This window comes from Phalacrocorax carbo, chromosome 10 (assembly GCF_963921805.1).
Source record: "Phalacrocorax carbo chromosome 10, bPhaCar2.1, whole genome shotgun sequence".
Lineage (NCBI taxonomy): Eukaryota > Metazoa > Chordata > Aves > Suliformes > Phalacrocoracidae > Phalacrocorax > Phalacrocorax carbo.
Window position 1 is genome coordinate 1,759,060 of NC_087522.1, and position 17,899 is coordinate 1,776,958.

The 17,899-nt window shown below is 52.6% G+C and overlaps 1 protein-coding gene across 2 annotated transcripts in view; it reads left to right on the forward strand.

Moving 5' to 3' along the window:
• Nucleotides 1–17,899, forward strand: part of PKD1 (polycystin 1, transient receptor potential channel interacting) — a 100,579-nt gene that overhangs the window by 60,298 nt on the left and 22,382 nt on the right. Inside the window, exons 15-24 of one of the 2 annotated variants that reach the window (XM_064461362.1) lie at nucleotides 417–4,039; nucleotides 5,040–5,189; nucleotides 7,414–7,557; nucleotides 8,797–9,076; nucleotides 10,626–10,842; nucleotides 11,904–12,054; nucleotides 13,050–13,202; nucleotides 15,467–15,611; nucleotides 16,470–17,072; nucleotides 17,546–17,702. In XM_064461362.1, the coding sequence (XP_064317432.1) occupies nucleotides 417–4,039; nucleotides 5,040–5,189; nucleotides 7,414–7,557; nucleotides 8,797–9,076; nucleotides 10,626–10,842; nucleotides 11,904–12,054; nucleotides 13,050–13,202; nucleotides 15,467–15,611; nucleotides 16,470–17,072; nucleotides 17,546–17,702 (5,623 nt within the window). The remainder of the gene's footprint in view (nucleotides 1–416; nucleotides 4,040–5,039; nucleotides 5,190–7,413; nucleotides 7,558–8,796; nucleotides 9,077–10,625; nucleotides 10,843–11,903; nucleotides 12,055–13,049; nucleotides 13,203–15,466; nucleotides 15,612–16,469; nucleotides 17,073–17,545; nucleotides 17,703–17,899) is intronic. The other variant, XM_064461363.1, reaches the window with a different exon arrangement.

Genomic DNA, 17,899 nt, shown 5'->3' on the forward strand with positions numbered 1-17,899 from the left:
TTCCAGCAATTGCCATCCTCTGCAACTGTAGAAGTTTGTCCACGCTGTAAGAAGCAGGTCCACCGCACACAGTCCCCTCCCTGGGCAGTCCCAGCGGGTAGATGAGCGGCAGGGGAGCTGCCGATGGGAAGGGGGGTGGGGAGCTCTGCTGCCGGCAGCGGGAAGGGGCTCTGTTTTGTGAGCGAACAGAAAGAAAATACTTTCTCTGTATCTGTCGGACTGGCTTCTTTCTTGGTGTTTGGTCGTCATGTGCATGGCCTGGTTGTAATTCCTGCCTGGCCTGGGCCGGAGGAGGGAAGCCCAGGATGTGTGCGCTGCGGTCCCCTGCCACGCTCCCCACACTGCTGCAGGACTGAGGAAGGTGTTGCACGAGCATCTTCTCACAACCGGTCTTTTTCTGCTCTCTTCCTGTGCAGGCGAATATGCCCTGGTGGTTCTCGTGTCAAACCAGTTTGAGAACCTCACCCACTTGACCCCAGTTCACATCCATAGTTATCTGATTGATGTGAAGATGGAAGCAGAGGAGGAAGTATTGGTTGTAGGCCATCCGGTCACCTTCAGAGCCAATCCACTGCCGTCTCCTTACGGCGTCGTGTACACCTGGGACTTCGGGGACGGGTCCTCACCGTTCACAGAGAGCCAGTCTGCAGTGACGTACAGCTACTCCAGAAGAGGGGTATACAACATCACCGTGACAGCAAACAACACCATCAGCAGCGTGGAGACGGTTGAGTGCTACCAAGTGTTTGAAGAGATAACTGGGCTCCGTGTTTCCGCAGATGAGGCAGCAGAGCTGGGAGCGTCTGTGACCCTTAATGCTTCAGTGCAGACGGGGGACAGTATCACCTGGATATTTGATATGGGGGACGGGACGGTGCTGAGGAGTCAGGTGCCAGTGGTAGAACATGTGTACATAAAGGACATCAACTGCACGGTGAACGTGACAGCTGTGAATCCTGTGAACTCTGTCTCCCAGACTGTCCCTGTTCGGGTATTTGTCCTGGAAGTACTCAAAATAGAGCCTACGTCTTGCATCCCGGAGCACCCAGATGTGCGGCTCACTGCATATGTGACAGGGAATCCTGATGAATACATCTTTGACTGGACTTTTGGAGACGGCTCGTCCAATGTCACAATCAGTGGGGACCCTGTGGTGATGCACAACTTCACCCGAAGTGGGACATTCCCCCTCTCCCTGACTCTCTCAAGCAGGTTTAACAAGGCTCACTATTTCACCAGCGTCTGTGTGGAGCCAGAGATAGTCAACGTCACCCTTCTCCCTTCCAAACAGTTTGTGAGGCTCGGTGAAGAGAGCAGCTTCCAGGTCAGCGCCGTGCCGCTCTACCAGTACCGCTACCGCTGGGATTTCGGGAACAATGAGTCCACTAGATCGAGTGGGACTGAAGTGACCTACACCTACAAGAACACAGGGGTCTTCCTGGTCACGGTGACCGTCTCCAACAACGTCTCTTTCAACAACGACACAGCGTTTGTGGAAGTCCAGGAACCAGTTGGGGTAGCAAAGATTGAATATAACGGGACAAGTGTTCTGGAGCTGAACCAGATCTATCTGTTCTCCGCCAGCATGAACGGAACCAAAGTGAGGTACTGTTGGGACTTTGGAGATGGCACTACCCAGCCTGGCCAAATCGCTGCCCACTCCTACAACAACACCGGCCATTACACTATAACTGTGACGGGCCAGAACGATGTGAGCATTAATGAGACCATCATTGACGTCACAGTGAAACGTCGGCTCCATGGGCTGACCATCAATGCCAGCAGGACCGTGGTGCCATTAAACGGTTCGGTGAGTTTTGTAGCCACGCTTGTAGCTGGCAGTGCCACCCGCTACTCGTGGATCCTCTGTGACCGGTGCACTCCTATCCAAGGCTCCTCCACAATTTCCTACACTTTCCGGTCCGTGGGCACATTCAATGTCATCGTGACAGCAGAGAACAAGATCAGCTCGTTGCAGGACAGCATCTACATCTACGTCCTGGAGCAGATTGAAGGCCTGCAGGTGGTTAGCAGTGACCTGGTGGAGGATCTCTATTTCCCAACGAACAAAACACTCCATTTGCAGGCTGTGGTAAGGGAGGGAACAAACATCTCTTACAGCTGGGTGGCCCAAAGAGATGGCACTGCTGTGCAGACCTTCACTGGGAAAACCTTCTCCTTGAGTGTCCTAGAAGCTGGAAACTACACTGTCTATCTGAAAGCCACTAATATGCTGGGATGCACAACTGCTAACAGGACACTGGAGTTCATTGAAAGCATTGGTCTTTTAAAGCCTTATGCCTTCCCCAACCCAGTTGCGATTAATGCTTCTGTTAACATAAGTACCACCATAACCAGTGGCACTGGCATCACGTATGTTTGGTACCTAGAGGATGGCTTCTCTCCTCTTACCTCTGAACCCTTTATTATACACTCCTTCCAAAGCCCTGGAGTAATAGAGGTCGTCATTGGAGCAGAAAACAAGCTGGATTCAACCAACGCAACGATTTATATCTGTGTAGAGGAGGTCATAGAGGGGCTGAGTATAGGGACCGCAGAGCTGGACTGTAGGTATGTCTCATCAGGCTCCACGGTGGTCTTCGAGGGAGAGCTGCAGAAGGGGACTGAAGTGACATGGTTTTGGGAGGTGCCAAATGGCACGTTGACGGGCCAGTCTGTGGCAGTCATGTTCCCCACAGCAGGGTTGTATACAGTCTATCTGAATGCATCAAATGACATCAGCTGGGCTCTGGCCAGCAGGAATATCTCAGTGCTGGACAGGATTCAAGGACTGGAAGTTCTTGCCAGCAAGAAGGTGGTGGAGCCAGGGGAACAGGTCACGTTTGTGATCAGGATGTTGTCGGGTACCTCTGTGAGTTACTTGGTGAGCATAAGCGGGGACTACTCTGTGGTGCTCAACGGGTCCAAGTACACGCACGAGTTCACCAAGAGCGGTGATTATTTGGTGACCGTCACAGTGCAGAACCAAATCAGCATTGCGCACGCCCAGGTGCTCATCTCTGTGCTGGAGGCCATCCGCGATGTCAGGCTCCTGAACTGCTGTGAGGAAGGCATGCCCACGGGCACGGAGAAGAGCTTCAGTGCCCAGGTGGGAAGCGGCTCGCGTGTGTCATTCTCCTGGCAGTTCTCCCTGTGGAAAGAGCAAGGTCGATCCGTGGTCACTGTGGCAGGAGAGAGTGTTTCCTACACGCCAGAAGCTGCAGGGCTGCTCGAGATTCACCTCAATGCCTTCAATGACTTGGGAGGTGTCAATATCACCAGAACCATCCAGGTCCAAGACCCGATAGTCCAAGTCTCCCTCACTGCCTCCAATGCCTTTGTCAACAGGACGGCACTGTTTGAAGCAGCAGTGGTGCCCAGCAGCAGGAGTGTTGAGTTCCTGTGGACCTTTGGGGATGGCTCTTCCACTCAAATGACCAGGGTTGCGGTTGCCAACTATTCTTACCTGAGCCCTGGGGATTACCTGGTGGAGGTGAATGCCACCAATCTCATCAGCTTCTTCATAGCCCACCTCACTGTCACTGTCAAAGTCCTGGAGTGTGAGGAGCCAGAGGTGGAGTTAGCCTTGCCCCCTCAAGTAGTCATGAAGCGGTCCCAGAGGAACTACCTAGAGGCACAGATTGACCTCCGAGGATGCATCAAGTACCAGACAGAGCACCTATGGGAGATCTACCGAGCACCCAGCTGCATGAACTTGGATGACTCCAGCAGGATCCGCCTGCCAAACGTTGATGTGAACAGGCCCCAGTTAGTCATACCGAAGCTTGCCCTGGAGGTTGGGAACTATTGCTTCATCTTTATTGTCTCCTTTGGAGATACCCCGCTGTCCAAAAGCATCTTTGCCAATGTAACTGTGATACCAAGTAAGCTGGTCCCAATCATTGATGGGGGATCGTACCGGGTATGGTCCAACACTCAGGACTTAATCTTGGATGGAGAAAAATCCTATGACCCGAACTTGGATGACGGTGAACAGACTCCGTTGTTATACGATTGGTCTTGTACGTTCTCCTCCAAGGTAAGAGCAGCTTTGCACAGCCAGAGAGGGTGATCGTTTGGGAGCTCCAACTGCACGTCAGCTCCACTACAAGCACATGTCTGGGTTGGAATGGTGTTGAGGGGAGCTTTTGTGAGCATCTTTAACAAAGCCGCTCCGGAAGGAGGGTTGCAAAGGTTTCCCAGTTCCCAGCTCGGGGTGACGGTACAAATATCGCTGCGGAGAGTTGTGCAGCGCAGCCTGCTGCATCCCGCCGCTGCGCAGCGTCCCCGGGCCGGGCGGGGGTGTCGGCGCTGGGAGCTGAGGCATTCGCATTGCTGCTGCCTTTGTACTTGGCCTCTGGTTCACCGTTTCAGCGTCGCTGCTTCCATTACGGAGCTGCTGACCGCAGGCCAGGGGGCCGAGGGCTCTGGTCCCTCTCCCGTTAATGGTTAAATGTCTCCAATTTCAGCAGGGGCCAAAGTTAGACTTTGGAGGAGTCAAGTGACCCTAGGTCACGGTCACGGTGGTCACTAGCAGGTCACTGTCCTCACACACTGAAATGGTCTGACCCTACAGCGATAGAAGGGCAAGGGAGGACTGCCCCTCAGATTCTTTGGATCAGGAGCATTTTTTGATTGAATGTGGGATTCTTTTGCTTGTAAAAAGTCATTGTTTTCTATCTTTACCTCAGAATAGAAAGATGTGGAGTGTGCGTGGATTAGACTTTTGAGTTCGATGTGAACTTTTTTGTGTTGTTTGGCAATGTCTGTAAGCTATTTAATGAAGAATTAATTGCTATAAAATAAGAACATGAAGGTCAGATGAAATGCAGGAGTATTCCAAGTACTGCTTACTAACCTGAAGAATAGGATAATGTGCTTTATGGCCACACACCACCCCGTTTCTCCCACCCCAGCGGTGGCATTGCACAGTAAGATCTGTAACAGTGACTTTGTGTGGACCTGAATGTTTTGGCTGTGGACTAACCCGATGTGCACCCGTACCAAGGAGGGTTTGAAAGTTCTTTTCTCCTTGAAAGCAGAGCTCGGCTGCAGGGTGCTCTCTGAATTTCAGTGCCAAGGAAGGAATTGTCACAATTTCCAAAGCTGTATTAGAAGCAGATGTGGAGTATACGTTCGACCTCACCGTCAGGAAGGAGGGTATGAGTCCCGAGGCAACAAATCAAACCGTACGTACCCCAGACAACTGCCGCTTTCTGTTCTTGTGTGCCTGTTGCTGGACACAGCCGAGCTAGAAGTCTCCAGCCCTTTTTCTAGGCAAGTTTCTAGAGGAGAGAGCTGCTGGCTCAGGATGGTGCCCAGCCAGGGGAGACTCCCCGGGCTGCGTCCCCTGGCCCGGTCCAAGAGCTGGTGCCAGTTCAGCTGGGGGTGTGGAGGTACCACTGCCTACCTGCACCAGCCAGCAAGGGAAAGCAGGGGAAGCAGATTTTAGGGCATCACTGGGGCTCCATAACTGGTCCCGTCCAGGTCATTGACAGGAAGAGACACTGGTATTACCATGACATATTCATCTTACCCTGCTTCCGCGGTGCTTTTTGCTTGTCCTGCCAAGTCCTTTTAGTTTCTTCCTTCCTTTAGACCTTGCGTTAGTCGCTCTCTGTGCAGGGGCTGCGTTAGTGACCCAGCCCTGGACGGTCCTGGCCACCGTTCCTGCACTGGGAGTCTGCGACCGCAGATCTGCCGTAGGACAGCAGAGGGGCCCGTGGTCAGTAGCTCTTCCACCACTGTGTGCAGTCCCGGGCCCTTCACGTGTCACAGCACCGGGCTCTTCCCTGACTTCTGCCCAGGGAGAGCTTCCTAAGACCTGGGACTTCATTTTACTGTCGACAGTTCCGCTCTTTTCTGTTTCCGAATTTTTTTAAGGGAGGATTTTTTTTAAGTGCATGTTGTTTATGTCAAACTAAGCCTAACGCTGAATGCATCTGCACTCGGACAGCAGTTATGGTTTATGTCAGAACCATTCATCGCGGTGCGTTTGGCAATTAGGGATATAGTTAGTCTGAAAGTGGAAACTCTTACCGCCTGGGTTTTAAACCAAAGCTGGAGGATAAAAAGAAAAAAAAATTAAATTGATGGTCTTTCAAGGACATTCCGTACTATCTGGTTTCCATGCATGAGCACAAAACAATGATTCCAGTGTTGCAGGAAATTTGCAAATACTGTAGGAATGAATGAAGCTTCAATGTGCTCGGGCTCAGTGCTGTGGAATATTTATGCTTTTTTAAAAGTCTGCCATATTAAACAATGTCTTCATTACTGTCTGTCTTTGAATTCAGAATCTTAATTATGCCAGGGCAGAGGGCTCTGTAGAATGCTGGACAGCCCTGTTTCCTAGGGGATTAAAGGAATTTAGACAAAGTACAGGGGTCAGAGCTCAATAGCCGTTGTGTCTGAGCCACTGGTGCCTCTAAAGCTCTCCTCTCCCCGAGCGCTTTGCCAGGGAGGTGTGGCAGATGTCTTGAGATGGGCCGCTTAGATCCAAGCTAAAAGCCTGGAACAACATGCCGCTCTGGAAAAGGTGGTTCTCTCAGGCTGCAGAGCGAAATGCATTTGATGCACAGCAGGGGCTGGGTTTTCTGGCTATTTCTGTCGTCGATCCTGTCTCTCGGAGACATAGGTAGTGCCAGAAATGACGATGGTTCTGCACAGGCAGTGCACGCGAGAGCCTACGCGATCAGGACCTGAAACGTGGCACGTGGACTGTAAACGCTTCCCATTTAGCGTTCTTCCAAGCTGAGGACAGGGACCCACTCCTGTGTCCACGGCAGATCTGCTGTGACCCCACCGGGTCAGGCGCTCCACAGCTGCAGAGGCAGGGCCAAGAGTCTGGCCCACAGAAAACAGAGGAGAGCTGCAGTTGCTTCCCGAGGCAGGTGCTCACCAGATGTTTGGTCTGTGCCATAATGGAGGCCTTCCTCCTCCCAGTTAGACTGCTCCTCTTTTCCAGCCTCTAACACGGATCCCATTTTGGTAGGGTTAACAGCTGTTCCGAGGCGGCCAGTACGGGAAAGTGCTTCAGTTAGCGTCATCCCCACCTGAGAGCACAGGCAGCACTTGCTGGGAATTCAGCACCGGGCACCAGAGGGACATTCTGAAAGGGATTTCTGTTGTTAAAAAGTGTAAATCATCTAAATCCAGAATTACCTGGATTGGCCCAGGTTGGTGTTGGGCGGCTCTTGAAAACCAGTGACTTGCCCTGGTCAGTGTAAGAAAAGTGATGTAGCTTAAGCCTGACCTGAAATCCTTTGGAAATCCCTTTCTGCGCTTTCCTTAGCGCTGGGCCTGTGCAGAGCGATTCCTCCCTTGCAGAACCAGGTGCTGGGGTGTCTGCTTCCCTGTTTGATACCTGTATTTTTGCCTCAGATCTTCTGACGGCGCCTCTTCCTTTCCTAGGTATTCATCAAGAGGGGGGGAGTCCCTATCGTGTCCCTGGAGTGCGTTTCCTGCAAGGCTCAGTCTGTCTACGAAGTCAGCAAGAGCTCCTACGTCTACCTGGAGGGGACCTGCCAGAACTGTCACAACGACTCCAAGCTCGGGGTAAGGTCGTTAGCAACGCTGCTCTTTGCTTCCCCTTTGCTGGACTTCAGGGAGAAGGGGAGAGTCAGAGGGGACAGGGCGGAAAGAACTGTGTGAGAAATAAAGTCCTGCCATAGAGACAAGGAGGGGGAGCAGTCTCTGACCATAAACGCAGTGGCAGGCTGGGTCTGGCTGAGGGGAGGATGAAGGCTGGCTGATACTCTTCATCACAGCCCCTGGAGCTGGCTGCAGGACTGCCTTGCAGGGTCAGAAGTGGAAAACAGGCCCGGCACGGAGGTTGCTTGGTGTGACACGGGGCTCCCGCGTGCCGTGCCGTGCCGTGTCTCGGCAGCGTGGAGGAGCCTAGGAGGGCCTGTGAAGCAGGCTCCCCATGCCCTGTAACCGCTGGCCCCACTGTGAGGTGTCAAGAGCTTTCCTTTGCCCTGGGCTGTGCCTGCAGGACACATGGCCTGTCAGTCCTCCATCAGTGTCTCAGCCTACCCAGGGGCAAGTCCTTGCTGGGTCATTTTCAAGCCAAGCCCTTGAGTGACCAGCTCTTTTCATACAAAAGCCCCCTTTTTTTTTCCCTGGAAGAGGTCTGTAAAGTGTTTTCTTCTCCCTGCTGATCAGCATTTTGCGCATTATTCTGGTGGCTCAAGCAGAGGTTGTTCAGTCTCTTCTGATCACCCGAGTCCCTCACGCCCTCCTCTGATTACAGATCGCGCTACGCAGCATCTCTGCAACCCGTTGAATGGAGCAGAAGTGGAAGTCCTGTTGCGAGAGCTAGTCTGTGTTGCTGCCAGCAAGCCCAACATGCACTTGCATGGCATTTTCTGGCTGTCTCTCACTGTTGCTCTTGCTATCGCAATTGTACGTTTGTGCTATTAACAGTAACCATCCAGGACACGTTCAGCTTGAAGCGTATAAAACATGGTATCCCGTGGAGACTCCACCAGTGCTTAATTTATTTCCTGTGTTTTGTATTCTGTATTATGAAATATTCTGTCGGAGGGTGATGTAATCCCAGAGACTAAAGTAGATCTCACGGTGGAAATATTCCCACCAGACATTTTGGAAAGGTTCCAGTTCTTGTTGCTGTAGCACACAAGACTAAAGCTGAATTATCAACTGCAAATTTGGCAGACGCTCCCACTAGAAATCTGTTACTTTTTATAAGAGGCTTAATCTGAAAACATTTTAAGGACATAACTTTGGATTTAAACAAAACCTCTCCTGTCTTTCCCCTCTTCGTCTCTGTAGAGATGGGCAGCACACAGCTTCAAAAACAAGTCTCTCATCCTGGACAAAAAAACTACCTCCACTGGCGACACAGGAATGAACCTGGTCTTGAGGCAAGGGGCGCTGAAGGACGGGGAGGGGTATACTTTTACCCTTCACATCACAGACCTCACAACAGGGGAGGAAGGATTCGCCTCCATCGATCTGCTCCCCAACCAGCCGCCCGTTGGAGGATCCTGCAGGCTGTCTCCCAAAGGGCCCCTCAGGGCGCTGATGGCAAAGGTGCACTTTGAGTGTGCAGGTGAGAGCGTACGGACACCGCTGGGCACCTGCCAGCCCTCTCTGGTCCCCGTGGGCAAAGGTTTCTCAGGTCCAGTGTGTTACCAGCTGCCCTTCCTCCCACTGAGGAGGTGTTCTGTCCCCCGAGCTCCTACCCCAGGATGCTGTTGGCCAGGGCTGTGGTCAGAAATGGATCTTTCCATTTGTGATCCCCAAAGCTTGGACTATGAGCAGCTTTGTGTGCCCAAATTATGGAGCTCTAAAACTCACGGTAGCAGGCAGGCACTTTTTTTAATCCTAATTCATGTAGCTGAATGGTGATATCGAGGCCAGGGCAGTACTTGCAGAAGAAACTGGTATTTCAGTGCAGGAAAAAGAAGATAGGTGCCCAAAACTGAGTCACGCGTATGTGGGAAGAGACAAAAGACAAAGTACTGGGGTCTTCTCTGCCATGTGGGCTGGATGTTCCCATTGGCAGTTACCTTCTCAACCAGCTGCAAAGGCAGCAGCAACGAATCTAGCTTTGGAAAAGTGGCCTGGCTGATGTCCTGTAGCCTTGGGCCAAGGAATAAGTACCTCTGAAAACCATATTTCCCCAAATGATTAGTGTTAGAGATTAATGCTGTCTGTGCACAAATGCTGGGAAGCCGTGCTGCGGAGGAGCTGATGAATTCTGGTTCGGGGAGGGCTGGTCACCAAAACCCAGCTTAAGCTGGGGGAGAAGCAGAAGTGTATTTGGCATGATACGGTTGTAACTTTGTTAAGTTTTGAACTACCCAGAATAATTATGAAATCAGTACCTCTTTGGAGTGATGGGAATTTTAGCTCTTAGTGATTGTTTTCAAGCTGAAGTGAAACACACAGGATACAGACCCACTGGTCGATGTCCAGTGGAGCGAGCCCTGGCAGAGCCAGCAGTTGTTTTTTTTTTTGCTGTTTTTCTTTGCTGGTGCTCACTGGCAAGTATGCAGTGAATTCCCTAACTGCCCGACTCCCACGGGACTCCCCATAATACCTGGGAGCTCCAAGGAAACCTTTGTGCAAGTTTTATCCTAGACTCAGTCGATCCTGAGATGCTGAACTGCTTGAGGGCTGCACGGAGCCTCTGTCTTACATCAGGCTTTGCAGGGCTTGTGCAGAAGCTGTGGCCTTGGGTCAGTGCTGTTCCCAGCAGTGTTATTCCCATTTTTATTTTGCTCATGAACTCTTCACGAATCCCTTTACATGTTACAGGACCCAAATACCAAGGCAGAAACCCCTAAGCATCAGAAAAATTCTGAGAGGGTCAGAGTTTTACATTGCAGGCCCTGGAGACGTCCCTCCAGCCCAGTGGAGTCCTTAAGCCGTCCCTTAATGGTGGGGACAACCTGTCCCTCTGCCAGAGCAGGGTGACCCTGTGCTGGGGACAGCAGCAGGGGGAGATGCCATGCTGAAGGGCTGACCGGGGTGGGACACACCAGGGGAGGAAAGCAGTGCCAGCTCTGACGGACGGGCTGGGCTTTGGGACGGTGGCTGTAGCCCCCGCCGTGCCCTTGCCCCCGTCAGACCCCCTGTTTGGGTTTGTTTCGCAGGCTGGCGAGACACGGAGGACGCGGAGGGCCCGCTGGTGTACATCCTCCTGGCGTCCCGCCGCAGGGCCGGGCACTTCCACGAGTTCTGCGTGTACAAGGGCAGCCGTGCCGAGCACAGCGCCTTCCTGCCCCCGGGCTTTCACGAGAGTGGCTTCATGGTGTCCGTGTCAGTCCTTGTTCAGGACCAGCTGGGAGCGACCGTGGTGGCCATTAACCGGTAAGACCCACTGCGCGCAGGCTGGGCTTACGTGGCAGCACCAGTGTCCAGCCTAGGCTCCTGAATCACAGTCTTACGGCTTACCCACTGGTTCTCTGTCCTGAAGGGCTTGGCAGATCCTGGGTGAAACGTTTGCCTCCTGGAAGAGGCTGTTGGCAGGGAGGCGAGGGGAGGCTCAGAAGCGCAATACAGAGGATTCCAGTCTTTGTGAATCATTGCTCAAGGGAGAGACTTTCGCATAAGTTACTGCTTTCCTGGCCACCTCCTTAATTCCCCGGTGACACCTTGCTTTGAAGGCACGATGCCGCTTTCTCGGAAGATCTCTGTGCTCTGTGCTCTGCCACCTTCTCTGCATCAGGAGCTCTCAAAGGAGACTTGGCAGCAGCAAGCCCTGGTGCTGTGGGTGGCCTTGTGTCCCGCTGCTCAGAGCCAGGGGAGGCCTCACGTAGCCAATGTGGCGAGCACGTACATTTGAATGGGGTGGAAGGGGTCGCAACTCGAGTCTCAGCAGGGCCAGTGCTATGAAAGCCCAGTTATCCTGTCTGCAAACGCCCCTTGGTTTCCAGTGTGCTCCATGGCCACAGGTCTTTGGGCAGCACCCTGAGCTGGTCTCTGCTGCCTGACCGAGCTATGTGACTGCTCCTTCTTGGGGCTGATCTGCAACTCCCTGCGCTGTTCATGTGGTCCCGGCCTCCCAGGCTGGAGCGCACGGTCCTGCAGTGCCTGCAGAGGAGGATCTGTGTCCCAGCTGTTCCGCAGACCCCAGGGAACGATGCCAAAAGCAGCGCAGCTCCTCCCAGCAGGCAGACCCTGTTTGCATCCTCCATCTGCAGCTTTGCAGAGCTGGACCAGTGAGAAACCAGGCTTCAGGTCCCTGATGTTCCTACACACAGCTTGTGCAAACTGGGCACCAGGGCAGGCGTCAGCAGTGCTGTCTGTGTTTTTTAACCACCTGCTTCCCCTTTCATCTTCCTTCCCAGCTAAGGGGCAGATTCTGGCCCCTTTCCCCCAGCCCCATTTGATAGTTTGCACTTAACCCAAATGCCTCTTTCCCTTGGCAGCTCCATGGAGATCGGTTTACCCGAGGGGTTCCCCAGCCTCTCCCACTGGCTCTACAATCAAACTGACACCGTGCTCCAGGGCTTAGTGAAACAAGGGGACCCTCAGCAGGTCATTGAGTACTCTCTGGCCCTCATCACCATCCTAAATGAGGTAAAGTAGTGCACTCTGCCCAAGAGGGGCCCCCAAAAGGCTTTGCAATCACCAGTAATGGTCTTTGGCCAGATTTTGTACAGCAGTGTAGGGAAATGACTAAAGCTGCAGTTTTTCATGTAGATCAGTGCACATGCATGCTGGGAGCTGGGCTGGAGCTATTTTCACACATCAGAAACTGTAACAAGCTCCAGACACACAATGACCAGGGAAAGCAGAGGGGCTGCAAATTAAAACAGGGGCCCTAGAGAAGGCAGCGCCCTGCGTGTCTCGCATGCAGCCTGCTTTTTTGCCCTCATATTCAGATAGTTTTTCCTCTTTACTGCCAAACTGAGGTCTAAACACTGAATTTAGAAACAGAAATCTTAGCCCAAATTCCCCCACCTCCTTCATGCTTCCCCTGAGCCATCCACCCCACTCCAACTCAGCAGGGCTGGAAACTCCCTGTAGCTGCTCAGGTGCTGCTCTGGGTGCTAAGGGGACCTCCTTGTGCTGACTGCTGAGCTGGTGCAGCTAGAAGGATCTTCTGGCCACCTACAAGGCTCTTAATCCACAGTGCAGGAGCATCACCCTCCTGGCAGCATTCCCTTTCACACCTACCTAAAGTAGGGCCCAGTCCCTCCATGTGCATCTCTACAGGCAGGGCAGGAATTTTGGTCTGTATTCATGCTTTCCTGCCCAATTAGAGCCTGCTGCATGCCTGGAAGCCAGGCAGGGGTGATCCCCCTGAGCACAGGCACTGTGCTTAGCTGGCTGAGGACTGCACACTGGTGTACTACTTAGCCATCAAGTGCAAGGCTGTTAAGGTAATTGCTCGGAGAGCACAAGTGACATTGAGGAAGTTCTACTGAAAAACCAGCTCATTAGATCACCCTCTGGGGAGGAGCACAGGCAGGGAGATACACAGTGGAGGCAAGCGGTGACTTCAGCACAGCTCCTCATCCTCTGAAACCCCCTGACACTTTTCCTCACTGTACCTGCTTTCCTCCCCCCAGTACGAGCGGTCCATGCTTCTGGAACCTGAGACTGGGAACGAATTTGAACTCCGGACCTGGACTCGCAACAATATCACAGAAACCCTGAACTCGCTGAACGTGAACACGGTTGACGATATCCAGCAGATCTCAGCTGCCTTGGCGCAGTGCACGGTACGCTCCCCATCACCTCCTCCAGCCTCCTGCTCTTCCAGGTGCAGCTGAGATTCTCGCCAGTTCTTGTTCTGCTTCCCTGTTTCTCTCTCCCACGCACACACCCCACACAGGGAGGACGGGTGTGACTTGCTGACATCATTAGGGTTTCTGTGGTGATGTCCTAAGTGTTGTCAGCTCTGCCCCTCGCCGTGCCGCCACCTAGCAGGCGTGGGTAAGGTGAGGTATTCGTGAGCTGGAGGACAGCATCTAAGAACTCTGTGTTTCTTCTCCGGTTCTGGCCCTGGTGTGACAGCTTGCTAGCAAGTAGGTTCCTTCACTTGCAGGTAGAGACTGTAGGAGAGGCCTTGGCAGACTGGAGAGGCACTGGAATAAACTGGTGGGGGAGTTGCAGGATCTCCGAGGACAGGCTGGACTCCCATCAGGAGTAACACAAGTAGAGCCGGACCTGCCTTGAGCCAGGGGCCAGCGCCAAGGACTGGCGTTCCTTCCAGCCCTATTTCTACCATACAAGATGAGAAGCAGTTGCTGCCTGGAAGCGTCGTGTTCCCCAGCCAGCTTGCAGTTTCAGCTCCCCGGCGCTGGGGCTGCTGCCTGGTTGAGTGAGGAGTGTCTTTGTGTGTTTTGTCAGATGGGCAAAGGGAAGAGAGCCCAGTTATATAATGCGCTTGGGGTTTGGTGGTCAGCCAGGCGGCTCTGGCATGCTCTTCCTCCCCGCCCTCCCAAATCCTTGCTTTCAGGTCTGGAGTCGGGTACCCTGGCCTCGGCTGCGCATCGCCTCCCCAGGTCAGCAACCTCGCTCAGTAGGAAGAGGCTGCCATTGAAATGACGGACAGACTACTGCATCCCACCCACAGAGTCCCTATTCTGCTGCTCCTTTCTCTGCTTCAGAGTCTGTAAACCTTAAAAATCACTTCTTCCTGTTCATCTTTGTTCAGGGATTTGGGGTTCAGCACATCCCGTCTGATGCCAGATCGGTTTGTTTCTCTCTCCCGTGTGCTCCTGCCTTGTGACTTGATCTCGCTGTGGATGCTTAAGTCTAGAAATAGAATCTTTGTTCCATGGGAAAAGCTGACGTTCCAGGATTAGTTGGTGCTTGGGATTGGAATGAAAACCTTAAAAAAACCAGTAATCTAGAATTTCCCAAGTGGTTGAGACTAGCACGGAGTTCACACGTTTCCCTTCCTGTAGAAGTGTCAATCAGTGCTGATACTTTTTTTTTTATTTCACCTACAGGGGAGAGGAAAAATCAGAATTAATTTCTCCTGGAGGGATAAAAAAGAATCTCAGTCATCTTAGTCGGTCCTCCTTCCTAAGCAGTAGCTCCTTGGGTGGTTCCTCCCCATAACTCTTTGTCTTCCCCACCTCCTTGATACCTGACTCTGCCTTGTGGACCCCAGTATGTCCTCGCTTCTCGTAGCTTACAGATAAAAGCAGAACAGGGGGAATTCTAGACATGCAGATGCTGTTTTGATTCTTCACCAAAACATACGGTGAATCACGTCTGAATCCTATGATGATTACAAGAAAAAAAGATGAATAAGAGCTAGGAACGGGATTGTGGTAACAGCTTCCATGTGTTTGTTGCCTCAGTCCCTCCCATCCAGCCCTCGAGAGTGCCGGGAGCTCCAGGCCATGGCTAGAACATTCTGTTTCTTGGACACATCTGGGAGCAGAGGGAGGGACATCCATCATGCCTGAGTGGCAGGATCCCTCCCACAGCTTTCAGGAGTATTTGGACGCTGAAATGGATTCAGTTAGGGCTAGCTCTTGCTTCCATGGAAGATAGCGGCATGGATGGGAGGAATCCTATCCAGCTCCTTCTGGTGGATTTCTGTGGAAATAGTGTGTGGCCCCAGAGGGGTGCTCAGGAGATGCAGCAGCAGGAGACGTGCTTGGTCCTTACAAGTGAGCTCCAGGGAACGTGAATATGCTACCTTTTATTGCTCTTTGAACCCTAATGCATCCTCCATCAGGCTCCCGGCATGCCTGCCTGTACGCGGGCAGATTGTGATGTGAGGGGAGGCGGATGGAAGAGTCTTGGAGACACCAGTGACTTCTTGGCATCTCTGAGTGTGAGCAGAGCAGCCCTGCAGTCACCTCCCTGGGGCTGCAGAGAGCAGGGGTGACTTTCACAGTGGAAACGGTGTTTGATCTAATGTGCTCAGGTCTTTGCAGGACTGAGGCAGCTGAACTTGCCTACAGCTGCCTTCGTCGTTCCCTGGGGGTGTTCCTACTGAATCAAACTGTGTTTCCCGTTGCAGGTGGTGAGCAAGGAGCTGGTTTGCAAGTCATGCCTGACAAGGACCTTGAACAAGCTGGAGACCATGATGACCATTCTGCAAGGGGAAACGACCCAGGGCACCGTGACACCGACTGGTATCGCCGACAACATCCTCAACATCACAGGTCAGTTCTGTTCCTGCAGGAACGGGTGACGTTTGACCGGGCGCCGCTGAGGGCACGGGTCTCCCCGTGCAAGGTGCTGGGCAGAAGCGGGCTGGGGGAAGCTTTGCAGGCTTTCTCCTGTACCGTTAGGGGTTTGGCTCATGCCTTTGCAAGCTATTAGGGAGATTGCGTCTAACATTTGGAGTGTGGCATCCCAGTACTTTCTGCTCCCTGCACTTTTCCCAGGGCTGTCCTGGCTTTGGCAGCTGTCTCTGCGTGCATTTAGATATGACAGTTGTTAATAAACTCACTAATACTTCAGGGAATTGTCTTTTTAGTAAACAGTGAGTAACAGCTATGGCTTCCAGATGCGTGCCTTCCTGGCTGCAATCTGAGGAGGCCGCCAAACCTCACTGGGGCACCCATGGACACTGTGCAGAAATCCCCACCTGGTTACCCTGGGAGGAGGCAGAGGCACCTTCTCTGCACCACTTGTGTATTTCTGAGTGTTCTGCACTTTATAGAGCAAAAACTTAGTAACATATGGTTGCTTTACCCATTCTTTCCCTGTTTCCCAGTCTGCCATTCTAATCACTTCACAGGAGGAAATTAAAGCCTGTTGTGATTAAGTATTCACCACCGAGCTCTAGATTAGCCGAGAGCCTGCAGGAATTGCTGACAGCTCTATTTTTAGCTATGGGCTACTGAACACTTCCCAGTGCGGAAGGTCATGTGCACAGTGTAGAGTTACGGTGAGAAGACAATAAGGAAAGACTTGTCGGATTGTTTTGGGAAGGTGTCAGATGTTTTCTAGACTGTAGCAGTTGTCTAGACTACTCACCGCTTCCTCTGTTTGCACCTTTATTTCTCTCCTGGCAGGTGACCTAATTCACCTTGTCAATACGGTTTCACAAGAATCCAAGCCCCAGGAACTGCTTGCTGATTCCCACAATTTGCTGCTAGCTCCCAAAGCCTACAACCTGTCTTCCAGCCTGATGCGCATCCTCATGAAGTCTCGAGTGCTGAATGAAGAGCCCCTTGAGCTGGTGGGAGGAGAAATTAAGGCGACAGGCAAGCGGTCTGATCCCTTTAACTTGCTTTGCTACGAAAACACACCGAACTGCCAGTTCTCCATCCCCCAGGCATTCAACACCACCCTTTCCAACCTGACAGATGTCATTCAAGTCATGTTCCAAGTGGACTCCAATCCTTTCCCTTTTGGTTACATCAGCAACTACACCGTGTCCACAAAGGTGGCCTCCATGGAGTTTCAGACACACAACGGGGTGCAGATCCCCATTGGGAGCCTGGACTCAGAGAAAGCCATCACCGTAATGGTGTCAAACAACACAGATGCCGACAATCTCTCTGCTGGCACTGAAGTCATTGAGGCAAGAACGTCTGTGAACCTAATTGTGACTATGGAGAGCAACAACAGAGAAGCAGGGCTGCACTTCCAGCTCACTTACAGAGTCCTGAACGGTAACGCAACCCTTTATGCTCTTCGCTATTTCTTCCCGTGGGAGCGGAGGGCTGGGCGTTGCAGCCAAGCAGAGCTGTGTCAGAAGGTAACCGGTGTGGGAGGGGATGTCAGGTATGGCCAGCAAGTTCCACACTGCCTGGTCGAGGTTCCGGCAGTCACGGGCATTATCCAGTCTGCACTATAACCCTTGCTTGTGGATTCTGGCACTGAGAAGCCTTTTGCTTTTCCCAGCCCTTCTGTGGGGCCACAGTAGCACAGGAGGGAGTGCGTCAGGTACAATGGCATCCAGAGTCTCTTGCTCAGGGATCCTCTGAACTGCAGACTGAGAGTGTGATCTGGAAAAGCATCTCTCCCAACTCTCTGTGTTCTTGATACTCCTTCCCGAACATCCACTGCTGGCAGCAGGCTTGTGGTTGAGCTCTCCCTGGTGTTTACAAAATACTTTCTGTTTTTCCTCCCCCTCCCCACGCAGATCACTACATTGCAGGCGAGCCTGAGCCATTCATCATGGCTTATCTCCATCACGAACCAGAGCCCAACGAGCACAACTGCAGTGCCTCTAAGAAAATTGGCCTGGATGCCCTGGCTGGAAGTGACCACAAGCTCTACACCTTCTTCACCTCACCCAGGTAGGAGAAGCCTCCCTTGTAATCCCGGTCACCCCTAGGCTGTCCCATGGATGCACGAGAGGGATACTCAGGGCCTTGCCATGGCTAATGCCAGGCTGCTTTTCGGGGCCGGTGCTGTTGCAGCTAGGCACAGTGCTCCTCCGTCCTTGGAGGAGACAGCTCTCCTGGGCAGGCAGCTGCAGGCTGCCATTCCCACA